Raw genomic sequence first — 23041 nt, 5'->3', positions numbered from 1 at the left:
TCCTGCCTTGCTTGGCTTGTGTACATTTGCAGTTAATCAAACAAAGTGCGCAAGAGTCGGATTAATAAATAGCTTGTAGTTTTTGGAAGGCTGCGTAGTTGATTTATTATGGCCTCTCAAATATCTTTGTATAGAAACAAGTTTAAAATTACTATTAGAACAAAAAAATAAAACTGATTTTAATAAAGCAGGTTTTATTTTTTCAATTTGGTTTGTTACTTCTTGGATTTTTAACTTAAATTATTAGATTGCTGTTATTTTTAAAGATAAGCAACTTATTTTTAGATTTGCTTGGGCAATGTCACTTCTTTTTTGGTGGAATCCCCTATGCCAGGATAATAGAGAATTTCCCATTTCTAAAATACATTATGTGAATGTTATGGCAAAGGAATTACAGTGTGATTATGTTTTTATTGCCAGAAACAGTATTTGCAACTTCATTGGTGGGTGGGGATGGATATGTAAATGCTTTGTAATACATGAATTGATGAAAAGTGGATTAAAGGGAAAGTAGTCCTTTCCCATTTTGTGTCCCTGGCATAAGGTTGCAAGAAGAGAGTAACAGCTTGTGTGCCACGTCCTTGTCCAGAGACAGGGACTGGCCTGTGCATGTTCTTGCTCTTTAATACACACCCAGCTAATGCTGTCAAACTGAACCCTGTGTGTCCCTGAAGTCTTGAATTTTGTAACAGAGATTGATATATACCCCAGGTTATTAAAAAAAAACCAAAACCAACAGCATGTTTCTTGACTTGAATATTTGTTAAATTACAGCGAGAGCAGTTAATCCATAACCGTCTGCTCCTTAAAGGAAAGAGGGTTTATGGAATTTTTGGTGTAACTTTCTGATTTGAAAATAGCATTACTGTAATCTAAAGTAAGAGAGGGTTGGGCTGTGAGATTTGTACGTCAGTGCCCATGAGCTGCTGGTGGGAATTGGTTCAGAGTTTGATCAGGGAAATCTTGGAGCGATACCTGATTTCTGCACGTGGTTGGGACATGTAGTGTACAACATGTTGCCTCTTTTTTCATTATTTATCAAATTTTCATGAACCCAGTACACTTGGGTGTCTTAAATTCAGATGGAATGTCACAGTTAGGTGGTTCTGCTAAAACAGTTTCAGAAACTGTGAAATAGACTCAAGATAAAACCATGTCTGATGGGGATGTGCTGGAGGAGCCACTGAAGTCAGTGGGAGGTTGCACCAGGCAAGTCTGTCAGAGCTAAAACAGTACAGAAAAAAGCCTTTAAAACACTAGTAGTAGTACTACTACTAAAACTATGCATATCATGCAAAATATCTGGGTCATAGAAGCAGTGTTGACAGTTTTTTTATAAATCTGGTGTGGCACTTAGCAGTTCAGAGCTAACATGTGCTTGTAGTTTTACCAGGCTCCAAGTCCCAGTTTGCTGGGCTGGGGAGCTGTGAAATCCAGCCCAGGGCACACGACCCTGGCAGTCCTGCTCTAGAGCTGGCTGCTCTCTGCTCCTGCCTTTGCACTCCCGTTTTTTCCTGAAACGTACAAAAGTACAAAATTGAAAGAGGAGTCATCTTGCTTTTCCGTGCTGTCCTGTGGGAGCAGTGGGTGCAGCCCAGAGTGTGACAATTGGGTTCTTCAGCTGTAGTTTACTAAAGAATATTTTCTTTTATCCAATCCTGTACTGTTGTGTGACAAGATGTTAATTAGATCATTGTTTCAGCTTAATTTTGTGACAGTGTAATAATTATATCCTTCAATTGTGCCATGGGGTAATTGCTGTATCTCTTCCAAATTTTTTATTGAGATATGTTATTAGTAAACTTTGAGTTTGGCAGAGGTGTTTTGAAAATACTGTAAGGAGTCAGTAATTTTGTGTTCCTTGATTTAAAAGACAGCCATTTGGCAATTTCAAGCTTTGAGACTGCCCTGTCAGTGTAAATAGAATATTGATTTTATTCCATTTCCTATCTCATTAGAGTCATTGTCATGAGGATGAATTCACGTTGTGTAATTATCTGTTCTTGCTGACAGTTTTCATGTCATTGAGACTGGTGTTTTCAGCTTCCACTTGCTCTAAGCATAAAAATAGCATTCTTCCCTGCCATCTTCTCCTTCAGTGCTGGGCTCTTTGCCTGCCCAGCTTTCTACATGTTTCTTTGAGAGATGTGTGTGAATTGAGATCGAGAAAACAGGGATGTCCAGCAAACCCAGTTACAGGAACAATGAAAACAATGCCTCTTTGGGAGCAATTCTCAGTGCAGGGAGATACCTTATTTTTGTGTCAAAGACTGTAATGAGGAGGAAAAATGCATCATTAATCTGTCTGTACATTTCTTTATAGCAATAAGGGGAAGTAACAGGAGTCTCCTCTGTGTCAGATTCAATTTCTTGGACATTTCCAGATAACCCTTCCATTGATTTGTGAGGCTGTTTCTTAATCATTTTCATTGACCCAGCTCTGGATACAAATAAGTCATCTCTGAAACCCTCCTAAGGAATGACTTCTCAGTGTTATTTCTCTCTTCTGTCTCTTCTGAGAATCACTTTTTAATTTGCTTTCAATCCTTGTATCCTGATACTCAGTGAAGACAAGGTTTTGCTTTGGCCAAACCAATGTTGCAATTATTCCCAAGACAAGTAGCAAATGCTTCTGAAATTCAAAATGTGAACTTTAAAACCCACCTGTGGATCACAAGAATCTTTATTACTGACTGCTCTGCTAGGTGGGGTCTAGAAACTGTCAACCCCTAAATCAGTTTTAATTAAATGAACAATAAAAAGTTCAATCTTTTTCCTGTCCTGTCTCTGTGGTTCTCCCTCTGGATTTGTTGCAGTTGTTCCCATCTTATCAGCAACAGCCCAAAGGAGACATCACATGGATCAGCTGGGTTTTGCAGACAGTGTATCTTCCAGCATGTGAAGCTAACTGAGAACTCCTTAGTGACTGAGTATCACAAGAGAATTTCAAAGTGATGAGAAAACAGTTTATGCAGATAAAGACAGATAATTCTATGCTAACATCTTCCTTTATTTAGTGGAGATATTGAAGATAAACCTCTGGTATGACATCAGGCTTTATTTCTGCTCAAAGGCTATTTTTAAAGCTGACATTTCTGGCTGTTTTCAGGTAGACAACAAACTATAACAAAACACTTTTTCTTCAAGTAACTGTTCATACAAAATACACGTCTAGTATTCCTTTGTGTTCCCAAGATTTACCTTCGAGGCATCAGCTCCTCAGAGAAATACTTTTCTTTTTGTGGCTGGCAGCCTGAAGAAGGAAGGGTGGAATTCAGGCTCAGTTAGTGCAGTCACAAGTGTGTCACTGACCTCAGCAGGAACAGGATTTCTCTCTGAGTGGGTGATTGTCCAAAACCTAACAGAAAACTTATTACAAACCTGGGAGTAAAACATAGTTCAGGGAGTATTACCAGGAATATTTCTATTGTCAGTACATGTGAGCACAAAAGCTAGTTTTCATCTTTTCATTTTGGGTGCTGCCTTCATGCTCTCATTTCTTGTTAGGGGTGACTGCTTGTGTAATGAGAGTGAAATATCTTGTTTGGAAGCGGTGGCCTTTAACTTGCATTGGCTTTAGCGCATAAAATGCATCAATTTGCTGCTCTAACTCTTCTTGGTGTTTGGAAAAATCAATGCTTGGTATGGATTGGTTACCAAGTTGATGAACAGGAGAAAACTCTGCTTAGAGCTGTTCCACAGCTTTGTGATAGAGCTCTTCTTGGTGGCATTGGCAGCAAGCACCCTGTCCTGAGGGCTCACAGGGAACAAACGTTCCTACCAAAATAACACAAGTCATTTTGTGCAGTGCAGGAGTGATGGTGGGAGGATGCAGATCCAGCTCTTGTCTGTGGAGGACAAGGTGCAGTGCACCTTGACTGAAGGCTGGGACATGTGTTTAGGCTTCCAGAAGCGCTCTGATGTGCTGGTATTCCTGCATGAGGCTGCAGGGATGCCTGGTGGATCTGGTGCACCTGCTGGCACACGGCTCCAGCAGCACATTCTCTGCTTTCAGATCTCTTGGTGCTAATCTGTCACGGCTGGGAAGTGTGGCACACGTGCAACAACCGAACGGGTTTGCCTGGACACTTGTTGCAAAACAATTTTTCAAAACCCACGAATTTTTGATATCCCAAGCTCTAAGGAGTGGTGACTGCTGGTGCAGGATGACCCCAAACTTCAGAGTTTTAGGCAGTTGAAGCAAATGAGTATCTGTGTTTACCACAAAGACACTTAGTTGTTAACTTGTGCTTGCAAGTAATTATGTAGTTGTTTGTCTCTCCCTCGCAGGGATTAAAAATGTGGCATGATTTCAAGTGTCCTGGCAAAGAACGCAGGGTGCCTGTTGTAATCTCATTAGCTCTGTTAGGTGTGTTTTCCTTCCCCTGGAGTTGGTTGTTGTGATCACTGTGTCCCTACAAAAAGACTGTAGCTTTTTCTCATCTGTCGGTTTGCATCCACACTGAGAGCATCACTTCCCAGGGTGTGATTCTGGAGGCCGTGTCAGTGACCTGCATTGGAAGGTAGTGGAAAATAGGAAGATGATGAAGCAGCATCTTTAGATAGACGGGGATGGGAATAGTCTTCCCCTTAGCAGGTGGAGGATGCTGTTGGGGTTGCAGTGCTGGCAGAATCCCCGTCGTGGCTGGTGTTGTCAGCGTGTCCCAGGCAGTGCCACGAGGGTCCCTCTGCTCCGTGCTCTGGGCCGGGATCCTCCAGTGGGGCAGGAGCTGCAGTTCATCGTGCTAGATTTGTATTCGCAGCTGGCACCGGGCTTCCGTGGCAGAGCTGGGCAGCTGAGTCTCGGGAAGGGAAGCCCATGCACCCCGGCCAGGCACCCGAGGCAGGGTTTGCCGTGGCTGCCGGGCGGCGGCGGGCGGCAGCGCCGGGGGCAGAGCGCTGCTCCATCGGGCGGGCCCGGCGCGGGGGCCGGTGTCCCCCTCCGAGCGCCGCCGGGCCCGAGCCGCTCCGGGCTCAGCGTGTCTCGGGGCTGTCCTCACGCCGGGCGGGCCGACGGGGCGGTGCCGGTCCCGTTCGGCCGCCGGTACCGCCGGGCCGCACCCGGGGAGCCGCGGCGGGCGGTCAGGCGGCGCCGGGCCCGACCCGCGGGGGGGGCCGGCGGGCGCTCCCGGTGCCGGTGCCGGCGCCGTTCCGGGCCGGGCTCGCTCGCCGGTACCGCCGGGCCGCACGCGCGTCCCCCGGCGGGCGCGCTCGGGGCAGCGCGGCGCGGCCGGCGTCTGACAGGCGCGACCTTTCATAAGACGGCCCCCGCCATTGGCTCCCTGCCCGGAGTGTCGCTGCAACGCTCGCCGCGATTGGCCCGCGGCGGTGCTGCCGCCCGGCCCCGCGCGGGGACGCGGCCCCGCCGCCCGCAGCCGTGAGTGCCCTGCGCGGGGCGGCGGCTCGCGGGGCGCCCGCGCCGCCCGCTCGTAACGTGTCTCTTCTCTCCACAGGTTGGTACTAAGAAGTGCCTTTCCTGACGTCGCTGCTGCTTGGGACCGCTTCTAGAGCAGCCGCTGCTTTTGCCTTGCTTGCTGCCAGCTAGACTGCGACGACAGCGCTCCGCCGCTGCCAGCCCCGCGCCCGCCGGGAGGACGGTCCGGCGCTGCTCCCCCGCCGCCGCTGCACTGTGCACTAAAGTGTGCCCCGAAGGTCAGAGCTCTGCTGCCCGAAAGCCAAGGAGAGGAGGAGAAAAAACCCCAGCCCAAAGCCGGTGTCGGTCGTTGCTCTAAACTGCTGCATCTGTCTATGCCAAACTAATCGATCCCGATTGCACCGCAGCGCCCGCTGCGAGCCCGCTGCCGGAGGCACCTGCCAGCCGCCGTCCCCGGGAGCAGCTCGGGAATCGCTGCCGGAGCCCGCCACCTTCCCATGCTTGCGGCGGCCGCACTCAGGACGGGATGCTGTGCGCTCGGGGCTGACCCCGGCCCGCCGCCCCGGCCTTCCCCAGCCCCGCTCACCGTGCCACGCTCTGAACTCTGGTGACACAGCTCTTCCTCCAGATTGCAGCCACCCAGTTTTACACGTACTTATTTTAAAATAGGGAGCGGGGGGGGGAAAAAGTGTTCTGGAGGTGGCGCTTTCATAATTTCCAGTTTATCAGTTCAGCTACTCGTTTGCCCATTTTTATTGGAAATTTTAACTACCTGTAAAATCTAAAGATGGCTGTTAGCGTCACACCGATCCGGGACACAAAATGGCTAACGCTGGAAGTGTGTAGGGAGTTCCAAAGGGGGACTTGCTCACGACCAGACACGGAATGTAAATTTGCACACCCATCGAAAAGCTGCCAAGTTGAAAACGGACGCGTAATCGCCTGCTTTGACTCATTGAAAGTGAGTAAATATTACATTATTTTCAAGGATACGTGGTTAATGAAAGAAGCAGTTGTAGCCAGAGAAATCCTGCAGCCAAACAGGAGCAAGTGCTGGCTGCCAGCAGTGGGGTGTTTTGCTGCTTTTATTTTATTGATGCTTGGCGATTTGTGTTGCTTCTTTCCTCAGGAGAAGGGGAAGGATATAGGGAACGAAAGGAAAATACGTCTGTCAGTGCTCAGATCCTCCAGTATGGCTACAGGGGCTCATTCTTTGCCTCCAAATCATTCCCTGCCTGTAGCTGGAATAAAGGGCACTTCACGTAGAAACAGCAAAGTCACTGTGAGGATTCTTTGTTTTTAATAGCACAAACCACGTAAGCAATATGCGGATTTGTTTCCATCTCATAACTACCAGTGGGTTGTTGGTGTCTCTGGACAGCTGATGGTGAACCTTAGAAGAGTGTTTTCCTCCCTGGGTTATTTGGATGTCTGTGAGCACCCTGCTTGCCTTTCCGTGCTTGGCACTGGTGTGGTTATCCCATCTTTTTCCCAAGTGCACTTGCTTTAAGGGAAGGACAGCACTTAGCAGAGGGCAAGGTGCCTCTGGACATGCAAGCATGGCAGGAGCCACATCCCAGCTGGGCACCATAAATACAGGACTGTTGTTTCAGTGTAGCTGTGGTGTCAGTGATGTTAAATGTGCAGGTCCCAGCTCCTTCTCGTGGTTTTTCCACGATGTAAATAACCTAACGTGTAAAATACTCATATCACAAACAGTGCAGAATTCATCCAGTGGAGTCATGAAAAAATCAAACCTTGGGAAGCAGAAATTTGTCTGTCGGTTTTTTCTGATGTGATTTTCTTTTGCTGGGCTCGATGCTGGGAAGTGGAGCTGAGTGTGTGGAGCTGTCTGCTGGCACACAGGGAGGGAGCTGGAGCAGCTCCTGCAGGTCCCAGCCGGGCCCGGCACAGCACGAGCAGGCAGGAAGTGACTTACTGCGGGTCTCTGTGAATCCTCAACGTCCCCAGCTCCAAAATGTGTCTTGTCTCTGGTTAGGGCACAGGGTAAAGCTTTACAATGCTCTCAGGCCTGAAATGCCCACTCCATCACCCCCACCCATGGCTTAATTTTCAGGTACTGGAAGGATTTGTTTCTGTGTTTGGTTTATTTTTAAATACAGCAATTACAATGCATGCAGCGTATTAATTTTAAAATGTGGAAATAAGATGTTTTTATGCATGAAGCACGTGCTGGCGGTAGGAGCAGAGCCAGGGCTGCCCGTGCCAGTGGGGAGTCCCAGCTCGGCGGTGTCATCGCGAGGACGCGGTGCCACTGTGGGGATGGCGGTGCTGCCAGAGCACGGCCTGGCTCCAGAGTCCCGAGCGAGGGGCTGTGACAGCCGCGGTGGCTTTGCTGGTGGCAGCAGCACCCGCGTGTCCCCGGGCTGCTTTCCCAGCAAGGCGCGCCTGACCCCGCTGGCCTTGCGCTTGTGAGGCTGTGGCCGAAGGGCTGGACACCGGCTGGACACCGGCCACTGGAGCGAGCCGGACGTGATGGCAGCGGCGCTGGAAGTGCCTTCAAATGTCGCCGCTGCCTGGGGGTGCGGGAGCTGCTGGAGCCGGGCGGCAGCGGGAGCTGCTGTCTGTGTAAGAGGGGATGGACCGGGCCTGGCCTGCTTTCCCCAGCTCCGGCAGCGTGACTGGCCCTGCTGCCGTCAGCAGGGCTCTTCGCTTCCTTTCTTAATGCAGGAACCAAGGCTGACCTTTGCCAAGCGCTGCAAGGTCCGGGGGTGATAACCGTGGGTAACGTTTCAGCGTTGCTGCGGATCCTCGGAGGAGAGGAGTGCGCTGCTGCCCTGTGGAGCCAGCCAGGGGCCGAGCTGGGAGCTGGGAAAGAATCTGCTGTTTAAAAATACACTGCTGACCAGAGCTGTTTACTTGTGCTCATGCTGAAAGGTTTGCCGGTGGCTGAGCTGCTGTGTGCTGGAGAGGCTCCCGGGGATCCGGCCATCCCCTCGCTGAGCCCAGGGCAGGATCCTGCGGTGTCCCGGCGCCTGTGGCTGCCAGCAGCTCCCCAGCCCCTGGGCAGGCGTGGGCAGTGAAGTGGCTGTGCCATATGTGTGAATACCTTGCGTGAACAGAAAATGGAATATCCCCCTTTGGGGAATTCCCAGTCCAGCCCCCATTGCTGAAGCCGTTGCTCAGTTCTGGTTTTGTTTCAGCTCTGTGTTGGTTTTGGTGTGTGCTGAGCTCAATCAACGCTAGTCACTGAGTTGCCTTGTCTGCAACATCCTAAACTTTAGATGTTCTGCAAAAGCAATTTAGGAAAATGCTGCACCAGCTCTGTCTGGGCCTTATAAGGTCAGTCAATACTTTAGTACAGATTAAAAAAGATTTTTGGTTAGGACATTCAAAAGTAATTTTTAATTTTTCAGTAATTCAATATGGATGTAATGTCCTTGTTCTTTACTAAAATAGCAGTGCACTGAAAAATTTACCTTAATGTTAAAATACTTGATTTCTTATTAATGTATATAATATTAGTATTAATTAGACAGCTATTCTTGCATTATCTCTTGGACATAAGACAGATACTTAGTCACTGGATTTTTCTTTACAAATTCCTGCATCTTGGCAGGAGTTGAAGGGAGGTGACCTTTAAGGTCCCTTGCAGGCCAGCCCACGGTGTGATGCTGTGATGTGTCAGTCCAGGAGCTGGTGTGTGCCCGAGGAGTGACTGCTGTGTGGAGCTGACGTCAGGCAGGTGTGAGTGCTGCAGAGCCGCAGCCCCTGGGCAGGACCGCTCCGAGCTGGAGATGGCCCGTGTGCTCTGCTATATTTATATTTATATTTATAGGAGATAAACAGGCAGAGCAGATCCTCGGAGGGGACCCCGTGCAGTGGCAGTGCCCTTCGCCTCTGGCCCTGGCCCAGGTGTCCTCTGCGGGCGCGGGGACAGAGCACAGCGAGTGCGCAGCCGAGCACCGCTGCCCTGCCGGGAGGAGGCAAAAATAGATCCCAGAAGTGAAACTTGCAGCTTGGGTAAAGCGCTGTTTTATTTTTTTTAAATTATTATTTCTGCGACCTGCGAGATGCAGGCACAAACTCGGTGTAGGGCTAGAGCAGGGCAAGCAGCGTTCCCTCCCGAGGTTCTCTCCCGAGGTTCTCTCCCGAGGTTCCGTCCCGAGGTTCTCTCCCGAGGTTCTCTCCCGAGGTTCTGTCCCGAGGTTCTGTCCCGAGGTTCTGTCCCGAGGTTCTGTCCCGAGGTTCTCTCCCGAGGTTCTCTCCCGAGGTTCTGTCCCGAGGTTCTCTCCCGAGGTTCTGTCCCGAGGTTCTCTCCCGAGGTTCTGTCCCGAGGTTCCCTCCTGAGGTTCCCTCCCGAGGTTCCGTCCCGAGGTTCCGTCCCGAGGTTCTCTCCCGAGGTTCTCTCCCGAGGTTCTCTCCCGAGGTTCTCTCCCGAGGTTCTCTCCCGAGGTTCTCTCCCGAGGTTCCGTCCCGAGGTTCCGTCCCGAGGTTCCGTCCCGAGGTTCTCTCCCGAGGTTCTCTCCCGAGGTTCTCTCCCGAGGTTCCCTCCCGAGGTTCTCTCCCGAGGTTCTCTCCCGAGGTTCTCTCCCGAGGTTCTCTCCCGAGGTTCCGTCCCGAGGTTCTCTCCCGAGGTTCTCTCCCGAGGTTCTCTCCCGAGGTTCTCTCCCGAGGTTCTCTCCCGTGCTGGGTGGCAGCGGTGGCACTGGGCTCTGGACACGTCTCCGGTTGGGAAACACGGCCTGGGCTGCACCTGGCAGCTCCTCCCTTACCTGTGGGGAGCAAAAGGCAGCCAGGCCGTGGCTGTGACCTCGGAGGTGCTGCAGGAGGTCAGGGCTGGGACAGCCCCAGCGAGATGTCATCATCCTGCTGCCTAATTAGCGCTAATGAAACCTGCAAGGCTGGCCTAGGGGAGCGCATGAATCAAGATGAACGTGTGTGGGATAATGTGGCCCTTAGATATTAGGAGGATAATTTTAAACCAAGAATGATTATGTAGTGTATTCAAATTATGCGCTGGAGCGGCTGAGTCAGCTCCAGCTCCCGCTCTGCCTTGTTTAAATGCCGTAGGATTTTTTTCCTAAATTTGGATGCCTAAAACCCCGTTAGACTGTCTACAGCAAAAATAAGCTCGAGTTCCTAAATCAGGAAACTGGTTTGCAACAGAAATTTGATTTTTACCATAATTTTGAAACATTTTTCTTCTTTTATTTTTCTTGGAAAAATAAGTCTAAGTAGAACTCGTTTTTGAAATTACGTTTGCTTCGTCAGATGTTCCGATAGATGAGTCATCCGCGTTTCCTGAAAGCTGAGATAAAGATGTCTGAACAATGGGGAGATGGATGTCAAATGCAAATCTTGTGGGAGCAGCAGATGCGCCGAGGCCACGCGGTCACTGCGCCGGGGAAAGGGGCAGGGGCTCGGCACAGCCCGGCACGGCTCTGTGGGACAGGGGCTGCTGTGCTCCCAAAGCCTGAGCTGGGCCAGGCTGAGCCGAGCTGAGCTGAGCCGAGCCAGGCTGAGCTGAGCCGAGCCAGGCTGAGCCGAGCTGAGCTGAGCTGAGCCGTGCTGAGCCGAGCCGAGCCAGGCTGAGCCGAGCTGAGCTGAGCTGAGCCGTGCTGAGCCAGGCTGACTGAGCTGAGCTGAGCTGAGCCGAGCTGAGCTGAGCTGAGCCGTGCTGAGCCAGGCTGACTGAGCTGAGCTGAGCTGAGCCGAGCTGAGCTGAGCTGAGCCGTGCTGAGCCAGGCTGAGCTGAGCTGAGCCAGGCTGAGCCGAGCTGAGCTGAGCTGAGCCGTGCTGAGCCAGGCTGACTGAGCTGAGCTGAGCCGAGCCGAGCCGAGCTGAGCTGAGCCGTGCTGAGCCGAGCCGAGCCAGGCTGAGCTGAGCTGAGCTGAGCCGTGCTGAGCCAGGCTGAGCTGAGCCGAGCCGAGCCGGGCTGAGCTGAGCCGTGCTGAGCCGAGCCGAGCCAGGCTGAGCTGAGCGAGCCAGGCTGAGCTGAGCCGAGCCGGGCTGAGCTGAGCTGAGCCGTGCTGAGCTGAGCTGAGCTGAGCTGGGCCGAGCTGAGCCGAGCCGAGCTGAGCCGAGCTGAGCTGAGCCGTGCTGAGCCAGGCTGAGCTGAGCCGAGCCGGGCTGAGCTGAGCTGAGCCGTGCTGAACCAGGCTGAGCTGAGCCGAGCCGAGCTGGGCTGAGCCGAGCCGGGCTGAGCTGAGCCGAGCCGAGCTAGCCCAGGCCCTTGGAGCCAGTGTGCACCTCGGCGCTGCAGCTCCCAGTCCGCTTTTGGTCTCCTGAGTTATGCTCCTGCTAAGGCGGCTCCTTCTTCTTCAAGCTGGGTGTCCCAATGCGGTGTAAAAGCTTTTTCTACTCTTTCTTCAACAGCTGGAAAGTCTTAAACTTCCACATTTCTCTGCTTTTTTTTTTTAATTCTAAGAAAAAGCTGGAAGCCAGAAGTGTAAGTCACTGTAGTGATGATATCTGAGGTTAAAGCTCTGGTGCCTTGTGTCTGAGACCCATCAGCACTTGGTATGATAGTGTTTTATCTTCTGACGTAGTTTTTATTTTTTTTTAAATGGTACACCTGAACTCTGTAAAAGTGACTGCCACATTTTTCCAAGAAGGCTTAAAAATATATAAATGTAGCATTCTTCTTCTTCTTCTTCTTCTTCTTCTTATTATTATTATTATTATTATTATTATTATTAATGCTGAAATTGGTGAGCATCTTATTTTTTCCACCTCAGAGATGTAATTGTTAGTTGTTCAAGTATCTCTACTTTGTTGTTGCTTAAAAAAAATCCTGTTTTTTTTTTGACTTGTTGTTCCCCTTTGTGTGACACTTACCTAAGGGTATAGAGTAAGAACCTTATTTCATTTAATACAAAGAAAAGGAAATCCTGTAAGCCTATTGCACTAATCATGTTGAGAATGGCAGATCATGGATCTGATTCTTCTATTAATGAAGGCAAAAGAAGAAAGCCAGAACACCTGAGCAGGTGATTCTTGGGTGTCTGGCATCCCTGGAGCAGTGCCAGGATTCGGGGTGCAGACATGAGCTGAGGCTCAGGGCTGGGAGGCAGATGGACACACGGCTGATCCCAAGGAAGCTCGTAAAGCAGTAACCCTTGGCAAAAAATGAAAACATAAACAATGTTCAAATTCCTAAGGTCTGATTTGCCATTTTTCTCCTCTCCAGCCTGTGCAACTGCCAGCAGGCTGAGCTCCAGAAGAGGAAGCAAAGGGAAAAGTGGCAAACAGTTCGGGAAAATGGGGCAATTGTTAGGTGGAGTGGCAAATAGTCCATTAGCAAAGCAAACAATTGAAAGCACGTGTGTTCCTCTGTGGGAAGATAGATGGTGTTTTGAAATCTTATCAGGTCTTTGGACAGAAGAGTAACAACTAACTACAGCCTTCACAGCTCATTTTACAGCTTCGGCTCTGCCTCGGCAGAAAGAAATGAAGTAGAAATTAAAACATTGCACTGCAGCATTTGCACTGTCATTTTTTAAAGGCTGTGCATAATAGAAACCAGCGTGGGCTCCTGTTACAGTCAGGAACTCTGCTGGGCAAAGTCAAAATCAGTCAAATTCTGAACTGGTTTGCAGGGAAGATGTAAAGAGGCATCAAATAAGAAAACCTCATGTCGAGAACATTCAGAGGTTTGTCCCAAATCTTAAGTGAGTGATCAGGAGCAGCCTGTGAGGCCTGTCTCCTTCCCAGGATGACCCCAAGTGTCTGTTTTTCCAAATACAGATGCCTTGTTGCCAAGGCTCACTGAAATTTGTTGGAAGCAACAAATTACATTCAAGACCGAATGATCACATCTGTTTTTTGACTTTGGAGAAATGCTGGTGTTTCTCTGTTGGGACTGCAGAGCCTTGCTAGCCCAGCTGGATGTTATTTAGGAACTCCTGTCCCGGGTGCTGCTTTGAGTCTGCGCTTCCCGGCAGGAGCTGCTCCCGTGCCGATGCCTGAGAAGGAAGGAGCCTCTTCCCCAGGTGAGCAGCCTCCCTGCAAGTGCTCCAGACATCCCCTCAGAGGGAGAACCAGCGATTTGTCAGTGTGGGGCACGTCCCCGGTGCTGCGTGCTGGGCTGTGCCCCCGCGGGGCTGCGCTGGCCCTCAAAGCAGCCCCCGGAGGAAGCAAGAGCTGCTTTTATCCTCATCCAGAGGTCTGCCTTGTCCCCCGTTTCACGGTGCTGCTAGGAGGATTACTGCTGTTGAAATGAGATTTAAGTCGACGCTGAATTGTCAGGTCCTGAAACGCAGGAGTATGCAAGTAAGAAAACCTTCAGGTTCATGGTTGAATTTATTGAAATACTTATGACTTACCCTCTTCATTAGGAAACATCTCAAGATTTAACTGATGTAGAACACACACTGAGGTAGCTGAAAGCAACTGCAGTGTTTGATCAAATAAAGGAAAATAGATCTGATGAAGAGGATTTCTAAAGAAGAGGAAATCCAGTGTAGTGCTGCTGGAGGGCTTCACTCTGCCACTAGCACGCTGCTTCCTCAGACTGCCTTTTTGTTATACTCCACTCGCTGGATAAACTCTCAGCTCTCAGCCCTGGAGATCCCAAGAAGTTCTCTGTCTTTCCCGAGAGGGGCTGGTGGTGCAGCCCTGATGGGAGACGCCTGATGCTTCCCAAGTTTGCTGACAGGAGCAGCAGGGGGGAAGGGGCCGGCTGGGGGAACAGGTTTGGATCCAGCTTCATCTCTGAGCACTTCAAATCCCGTCAAGTTCCTGGAAAGACTCTCTTCAGCTCCAGATTTCTCTGGACCCTTCCTAACTTGGCAAAATAGTACAGAGAGCAGCAAAAAGAGAGAAGTGCTGTTTGAAAAGAGGAGCAGTTCTGGGAGGAAGCAAAGCGGGTTACTTCTTGTTGGTGCGATTTCACTGAATTTACATGGGTTAATTCCAGGCTTACATAGAGACAAAATGGTTGTGAGATTAAGATTTAAATTTGGAAGAGAGGAATTGCAAAGTATGGAAATTGTCGTTTGTGTGTGTGCGCACTGCCCACCCTGCTGTGCCGGCTGCAGGGGAGGGCAGGAGGATGGGAGGATGCAGTAGAGGGGGAGCTGTGAGGATGTGGAAGGTGAGTGGGTGGCTCTGGGGCCACCTCTGCTGGGGAGACACACCTGTGTGACCAGGAGGAGCAAGCATTCCATTGAATCCCAGATGGAGCAGGGCAGTTTGTGGCTGGGGAAGGTCATGGGCACGGCTCAGCTCAGGCCCAAGGGGTCTGTGGTGTTCTGGGGGACAGGGTCATTTGTGTGTGGACATGCTGGAAAACCCCCCAGTCTGGGAGCAGCCAGCAAAGCCAGGGTAGCTGCAGGTGTAGTAGGTAACTACCACTTTGCAGGAGTAAAACTCACTGTTTTCTGCTCCTTCTTTATCCTGGTGGGATTCAGTCCAATACCTGTACAGGTTCAGTGCTGGTATTTGATAGTGGGCGAGGAGGAGATTGTGTTTTTTAATTTGAGAGCATCTTTCCAGCCTTGTCTGGCTCAGGAGTCTCCCCAGGAGTCTGGCAGGTTTTTAGGTGTGCAGTAGTCACCACAGCAATGTCAGGAACAGCACAGTTTTTTGTACTTTGTTCTGTTATATAGGAACAAGAGCACATCTAACTGAAGTATTTTGAAAAGAATAGGCAGAATGAAATGTTTTCTGGGTCCTTGAGGCTCGCTGTAAACTGACACTAGTGAAACAAACACTTAGTGGAAAAGGAAGAGTACACTTGGTTGGGCTCTTTGTGCAGAATTCGGCCGTCAGCAGGCAGCAGCTTGGAGCACACTGTGCCACAGGGCGAGCTGCAGCTGGATGGGCTGCTGGTTCTGCTATCCCTTCCCATTTTTTACAGTGCAGCCAGTGTTTAGAGCCAGCTGCAGATGGGAAATTGTGCCTGGAACTCAGCTTTCTGGTTGGAGGGTATGTTCAGAAAATGATCTGCATTGACATACCGTTGCCTGTCTGGTGTCCTGGTAAAATCTTCCCTGTAGTGAGCTGAGTCAGGAGACAGCCTGGACATCCGCAGTGACTGTAACCAAATAAAAATGCAGGTGAGCTGGGAAAGCCCCTGACTGGGCAAACTGAAGGGTTAAAGAGTTCATGCTCACTAAACACTCCTTAGAGGAAGCAGAAGAGTCAGTTCTTTGTATCTACTGTGTTGTTATTTACTCCTGTTGTTGGTTGAACACCGGCTGCACCTCGTGGAGCAGAGTGAGGTGCTTCCCTTGCACACAGCATGCAAGGGATGGATGGATGGATATATATGGCAGCTTTAATTCCAAAGTACCATAAATTTAAGTACCTTAAAATGCAAAGCTCTTGTTGATAGTGGAGCAAAAGGAATTGTTTCATAGAAAATAGTTAATTTGCGATTTAAATATTTCCAGGTGATACTGGAGGGGTGTGGTGGGGTTGGTCAGTCCAGGGAACATCTCCAGACTGGGCTGCAGAGAAGTGATGGTGTGTGGAGCAAAACAGATGTGCAGCACAGAGTGAGTTCACTGCAACCAGGACCAGGGTTTGGGGCTTTTTCTATGGCTGCACTGAACAGGAGGAAATGGGATTTTTTATGACAGTGATAAAGGTGATTAAGTTTAACTAGAAGAGAAGACAAGGCAGAAGAGAGAAAGAAAAAGGGAGGGACAGAAAAGAGACAAAAGGCTGAAGAGGTCAGATGCTGTTGTACCACCTGGCAGATAACACAGGAGAGAGGGCTCTGTCTGAACTGTGGGAGCAGGTGGGAGGGGAAGGGGAAGCAAGAGCAAAGCACAGGACAGGGAGATCAGGGGATATCCGAGGATGTAGTGTGCAGACGGGCTCCAAGATTCCTTGACAAAATGTGCTTGTTCCCAGGTTCTGCCAGCTTTTTGCAACACATCTTTTGCACCTGGTTCCAGACGTGGTTACTGGTGTGTTTAAATATATCTGAAGAGAAAAATAACACTTGCTGATGGATTTTTTTTATTTATTTTTTTTACACTGGAGGAAGGCACACCTTGTTTTGTCTTGTTGGAATCCTTTAGTATTTGGCTTCACGACGTCCAGCACTGAAAATCAGAAGGGAAGTGAGGTCTCCTGTGCGTGTTTAGTCCGTTGGCTGAAGAGACTGCTCATGTTTGTAACAATGTAAACTGTTTCTACACAGCATTTGTCACATATTTATGGTTTAGATGTTTCCGGTGATTTTAGATATGTAAGGAATTAGACACTGAAAAAGTAGCAACAGTGGAAGGTTGAAGTTACTTGTTATACTTGTCAACTGTTTTGCTCTATGCACACAGTGTAGACTGTTTGTGTATGTATGTGTGCTCAATGTATATTCTATATAATATATGTCAGTATGTATACAACTCCAGGGTTTTTCAGGCTGTGTGTTTTGTGTGTTGACTTTGGGTTTGTACACAAAAAGGAGCATACAGGAGCTGCAAAGACCTTTTGTGAATTAAGAAGCTGCTTTATGCTTAAAAAAAATAAAAATAGTAGTTGCTAAAAATGCGCCCATATTTAGTATTTAAAATTTGGAAAGCATTGCTGGATTTTATCATTGTCTGGATTACAGCCATGGGTCAGTTGTCCAGCACCATCTGTAGCTGTTCCATTCTTTCCTCTCTGTTCTGTTTAAATGACAAATAATTAAGTGTTACTGAGTGACTGCTCAAGTTCTGTTTTGATCACCTGACAAATTACTTGGTTCAGCTTCTGCTCCTCAGTGTTGTGTAAAAGCTGTCTGAGCCCTGGGAGCTGGGGAAGGCAGGGGTTCCCAGTGTTGGTGTGATGCTGGGGAAGGCAGGGGTTCCCAGTGTTGGTGTGATGCTGCACAAGGCAGGGGTTCCCAGTGTTGGTGTGAGGCTGTACAAGGCAGGGGTTCCCAGTGTTGGTGTGATGCTGGGGAAGGCAGGGGTTCCCAGTGTTGGTGTGATGCTGCACAAGGCAGGGGTTCCCAGTGTTGGTGTGAGGCTGTACAAGGCAGGGGTTCCCAGTGTTGGTGTGATGCTGGGGAAGGCAGGGGTTCCCAGTGTTGGTGTGATGCTGCACAAGGCAGGGGTTCCCAGTGTTGGTGTGAGGCTGTACAAGGCAGGGGTTCCCAGTGTTGGTGTGATGCTGCACAAGGCAGGGGTTCCCAGTGTTGGTGTGAGGCTGTACAAGGCAGGGGTTCCCAGTGTTGGTGTGAGGCTGTACAAGGCAGGGGTTCCCAGTGTTGGTGTGATGCTGTACAAGGCAGGGGTTCCCAGTGTTGGTGTGATGCTGTACAAGGCAGGGGTTCCCAGTGTTGGTGTGAGGCTGGGGAAGGCAGGGGTTCCCAGTGTTGGTGTGATGCTGCACAAGGCAGGGGTTCCCAGTGTTGGTGTGATGCTGTACAAGGCAGGGGTTCCCAGTGTTGGTGTGATGCTGGGGAAGGCAGGGGTTCCCAGTGTTGGTGTGATGCTGCACAAGGCAGGGGTTCCCAGTGTTGGTGTGAGGCTGTACAAGGCAGGGGTTCCCAGTGTTGGTGTGATGCTGGGGAAGGCAGGGGTTCCCAGTGTTGGTGTGATGCTGTACAAGGCAGGGGTTCCCAGTGTTGGTGTGATGCTGCACAAGGCAGGGGTTCCCAGTGTTGGTGTGATGCTGCACAAGGCAGGGGTTCCCAGTGTTGGTGTGATGCTGCACAAGGCAGGGGTTCCCAGTGTTGGTGTGATGCTGTACAAGGCAGGGGTTCCCAGTGTTGGTGTGATGCTGGGGAAGGCAGGGGTTCCCAGTGTTGGTGTGATGCTGTACAAGGCAGGGGTTCCCAGTGTTGGTGTGATGCTGTACAAGGCAGGGGTTCCCAGTGTTGGTGTGATGCTGCACAAGGCAGGGGTTCCCAGTGTTGGTGTGATGCTGTACAAGGCAGGGGTTCCCAGTGTTGGTGTGATGCTGCACAAGGCAGGGGTTCCCAGTGTTGGTGTGAGGCTGGGGAAGGCAGGGGTTCCCAGTGTTGGTGTGAGGCTGTACAAGGCAGGGGTTCCCAGTGTTGGTGTGATGCTGCACAAGGCAGGGGTTCCCAGTGTTGGTGTGAGGCTGCACAAGGCAGGGGTTCCCAGTGTTGGTGTGATGCTGTACAAGGCAGGGGTTCCCAGTGTTGGTGTGATGCTGTACAAGGCAGGGGTTCCCAGTGTTGGTGTGATGCTGTACAAGGCAGGGGTTCCCAGTGTTGGTGTGATGCTGCACAAGGCAGGGGTTCCCAGTGTTGGTGTGATGCTGCACAAGGCAGGGGTTCCCAGTGTTGGTGTGATGCTGCACAAGGCAGGGGTTCCCAGTGGCAGTGGAGCCGTGGAAGAGCAGGATCAGCTGTTGGGAGCAGCACATCTCCAGGTCTCCTGGAATGCTGGGGTTCTGAGCTCTTGGGCATAATGGTGAGCAAAGCTGTCACCGTGAACTTGTTTCTTTGTAGGGAGTAGTTGTGGGGTAAAAAGTTCTCATTTTCTATTTCACTACTTTGCTCTTTTACTACTTTTAGAGTGAGTCAGGTCTCATGTAAAAAAAAAGGTCATGGAAAAGAGAAGAATTCAGTATTTGTTTTATTTCCCTTTAATACTCAGAAATAAGTTGTTTCCTCTCATAGATCTAAGTGAAATATATTTAAAGAGAACTTAGTTTTTTAAAGAGCAAGCACCTGTAAGGCGGCCCTGCAACCCAGCCCAGAGGATGATGCTCTCATCTTTGGAGCTTTGATTCTGCCTCACACATGCTGAACTTGGGGAAAAAGTGCTTCTGCAATGAGATCATGATTCAGAGTCCTCCCTCTGAATGTTCCTGTTTGTTTCATCAGCTCGGTTGGCACCCACACATGGAAAGTTTCTCATTTCCCACCAGCTATGTGGCTGATCACTTGAAGTGAGAGCATTTGAGTCTTCAGGTGATGTTTGTGTGTTTGAGCTCACAGGCAGGCACAGGTTGTATCTGCCAAGGTGGCATTTCCTGCAGCTCAGCGTGTGCACCAAGGGCAGTGACGCTGCCCGAGTGTCCTACAACGACATCAAACCGACAGGAGCAGAAGCCACAGAATCATTTAGGCTGGAAAACACCTCCAAGATCATTTAGTCCAATCTGTGCCCAATCCCCACCTTGTCAGCCAGCCCAGAGCACTCAGTGCCACATGCAGTCATTCCTTGGACACCTCCAGGGTTGGGGGCTCCATCACATCCCTGGCGGCCCCTTCCACTGCCTGACCACCTTTTCTGTAAAGAGATTCTTCCTGAAAATGCTGCTTCCTGCAGAAAGTCTGCATCTGTCAAACAAATACTACTCCTCTTTCCTTTTTACCATTGGGTTGGGATTTTGTGTCTTCCTCCTGGGTGAGCTCCTCTCAGCATGCGCTGGGGAGCCGAGCTTCCCTCCGGAGGAATGGAGCGCTGCTGCAGTCTGCACAGCTGTGCTTTGGGACAGGACATGGCAGTTGTCAGTGCCCATGTGAAAATAAACAGTCAGGGAATTCTGACCACAGAGCAGTGTTTGGCATGTTTTGTGATTATTTAACTTTAGAAAAATGAATCCTACCACCTGTGTTTCCCACTGGTCCGTGTGCACTGACCTGCTCTGTTCACAGCTGAGGCAGCACAGCAAGGGCAGATGGCTCTGCACCTCTGTGTTCCTGCATGCCCACGTGCTCTGCGAGGCCTTGCAGACACTGAAAAACACCTTCTGCTGTTTGTGTGTTGTTTCTGCTCCTCTGGTATCATTGTCACATATTTCATAAGATTTTCTGAGCATTTTTCCCCTTAATGTGTGACTGACAGGGTTGAGCTTTTCAAGACTTGTATCAAATAATCCCCCTGCAGCCGTATCTCTGAGCACACAGAAGCTCTCACCTGGTCCTGCTCTGGGTGAATATTTGTGCTAACAAGGAGTTGCATTTTTAAAAGTAAAGTGTGTGTAGAGGCTTCAACAGAGAGAGGCTGGAGAGCTCCTGAGAGCAAGCAGTGGTTCCTGGTAGCTGTAATTATATTTGCACTGCACTGGTGCGGGCAGAGCAGATAGATACTGTCTTTATTTGCACACTGCTTTACAGTGGGTCTTTTGTTCTGTCATTTTACTGTCATTTTGTTTCATGTGGAAAGTGAGCAAGGCCAAACCTCTGGGGTAGAAGGTAGCAGGGGTGCAGAGTGTGATTACAGCAGCGCTGCCTGTTAGAGATGCCTAAATGAGTGCACATATCCATCAGGCAGCTTTGTCTTTGTGAAATATTGATCTGTAATACCAATGTTAAGAGGTCTGGAAAGCACTTAGTGCTGGAAATTATTCCTGAGCTATATGAGAAAAAAAACCTGTGACTGATACAGGGCCTGTTGAGCCCTCTGTCCTGCCTTTCCCCCCTCAGCAGTGCAGCACAGAGCTGAGCAAGGAATTCAGCATTGGTATGGGCTGAAACTTCCCATTTTGGTTGATGCTTCCATGTCCAGCATTAATGATTATTGGATCATGTCGTGGGTGTGTCAGTGGTGGAGCCAGACCCTGACTCAAGGGCACGGAGGCTGGACACTGCAGTGCCCTGTCACTGTGGGGATGGACACTGCACTGCCCTGTCACCCTGGGGATGGACACTGCACTGCCCTGTCACCCTGGGGATGGACACTGCACTGCCCTGTCACCCTGGGGATGGACACTGCAGTGCCCTGCCACCCTGGGGATGGACACTGCAGTGCCCTGTCACCCTGGGGATGGACACTGCAGTGCCCTGTCACTGTGGGGATGGACACTGCACTGCCCTGTCACCCTGGGGATGGACACTGCAGTGCCCTGTCACTGTGGGGATGGACACTGCACTGCCCTGTCACCCTGGGGATGGACACTGCAGTGCCCTGTCACCCTGGGGATGGACACTGCAGTGCCCTGTCACCCTGGGGATGGACACTGCACTGTCCCATCACCCTGGGGATGGACACTGCAGTGCCCTGCCACCCTGGGGATGGACACTGCACTGCCCTGTCACCCTGGGGATGGACACTGCACTGCCCTGTCACCCTGGGGATGGACACTGCAGTGCCCTGTCACCCTGGGGATGGACACTGCAGTGCCCTGTCACCCTGGGGATGGACACTGCACTGTCCCATCACCCTGGGGATGGACACTGCAGTGCCCTGTCACCCTGGGGATGGACACTGCACTGTCCCATCACTGTGGGGATGGCAAGGCCCTGCTGAAGCCCAGAGGAGGAATTTGGCAAAGGGAGCTGGTGTTCCCTCTGTGCCTGTGCTGTGCTGCCTTCCACGGGACACGGAGCTTTTCCTCCCCAGCTGGAATCTCCTCCGCTCCTTGGCTGTCCCTGGAGCTGTTCAGTGCTTCAGGGCTGGATTGGGTTTGGTTTTTTCCAAAGAGACAAGTGTGTCCCCAAGGCACAGTGGATGTGGTGCTGCTCCAGCAGGGCCTCCAGCCCTGCCCTCCTTCCCGGGGTGCTTCCCGCAGGGACTGCAAGGGTGTTTGTTTGGTTAGGAAGCTTTTACTGTGCCTCAATGCACACTTGCAAGGTAAAACAAACCTGATGTGTCAGCCTTTGTTTACCCACGACACTTTCCCTTTCCTACTCTTGCTTGCTTCAATTTGTTCTTTGTTAAAGACTTTTAACTCTCTGTTTGCCTTCTGATGTTGAATACATCAACATTTTTTGGTATCATTTATCTTTGTCCCTCAAGTCTGAATTACTTAGATTGATCCTTCCTGTAAGAATTTTTGAACTATAAAATTAGCTTAAGTTTCTTTATTTCTCTGCTGCTATACCGTTTGTTATTTATATCCTTTTCTTCCCTAGTTTGCCTAAGCAGTAAAAAAAAAGCAACATTACTCAAGCTTGTCTTCAGTTGGCCATGGTTTGGTGGCTTTCTTTATCTAGCTTCTAATTACTTCAAATTTGTCTTTTCTCTTGCCTCTCTGGATGATGTAGTAAAATTCTGTGTTTGTGTTTTTCACGTCCCTTTACTTACACCCAGTGCTGTTATCCCCTCATCAGTGATGGGGCACACCATAATTTGGTTGCCATCAGGGAAATCTGATCTTCCTTTCCACTTTCCTCCCCACTCCTGAGGCTTCTGCAGAGTGCCTGTGTGATGTGGATACCAGCTGGCTGGAGGGCCACCAGAGCCACGGTAACTCCATCACCAGCACAGGGCTCTCCAGGGCGCTGTTGCTGGTGTTTTTTCATCCACCCCAAGCCGAGCAGCTGGGCTGTTCTTGGTGCTGAGGAAGGCGGAGGAGGAGCTGGCTGTGAGGATTTACGGGGTCACAGTTGGACTGGGGGAGCCTGTGCAGGACCCTGCTGGCTTTGTGGTGGGTCTGGTGCAGCAGGGCAGCAGGACAGTGTCCTCTGGCCAGTGCAGTGCCCACGGCAGCGTGTCCCGTCCATCCCGTCCCTCCCTCCGCGCCCCTCCGCCCCGCTCGCACGCTCGCTTTCTTTGTCCAGAAGTGACTAAGCTTCCTGTTATTCCACTCTGTCAGTTTTTCCCCAATCCTGCTGTCGTGTTGGGCAATACTTACTTGCCAGCAGCTTCCTCTGCCTCTGTCCCGCTCCACTCTGTCCTGTTCCCACTTACCTCTCAATTTCTCATCCTGCGGCCCTCAGGGATGTTCCCACTCACTCTGTTGGACTTATTTCCACTAAAGGCAGGATTTATAAAAAGCTGTGAGCACCAGGAGAATGTTACCTGGATGCTGCAGGAATGCACTGTGGACCATGCTTGGTCTGTG

General features: G+C 50.4%; 1 protein-coding gene across 13 annotated transcripts in view; it reads left to right on the top strand.

Moving 5' to 3' along the window:
• MBNL1 (muscleblind like splicing regulator 1) overlaps window positions 1-23041 on the top strand; it is a 68174-nt gene that overhangs the window by 13196 nt on the left and 31937 nt on the right. For 8 of the 13 annotated variants that reach the window (XR_015773439.1, XR_015773438.1, XM_005525147.3 and 5 more), the window contains exon 1: window positions 5757-6335. The exons of 4 other annotated variants lie outside the window; for them this stretch is intronic. Coding sequence is in view for 6 of the 9 variants with exons in the window: in XM_005525147.3 (XP_005525204.1) it covers window positions 6162-6335 (174 nt within the window). In the remaining 3 variants the exon portion in view is untranslated. Of the gene's footprint in view, window positions 1-5397; window positions 5454-5756; window positions 6336-23041 lie in introns of those variants that run through there. One more of the 13 variants, XM_088060940.1, reaches the window with a different exon arrangement.

Source organism: Pseudopodoces humilis, chromosome 11 (assembly GCF_049639895.1).
Source record: "Pseudopodoces humilis isolate 2021_Gansu_Grassland_sample_001 chromosome 11, ASM4963989v1, whole genome shotgun sequence".
Taxonomy (NCBI): Eukaryota; Metazoa; Chordata; class Aves; order Passeriformes; family Paridae; genus Pseudopodoces; species Pseudopodoces humilis.
This window is presented reverse-complemented; position numbering and strand designations above follow the sequence as displayed.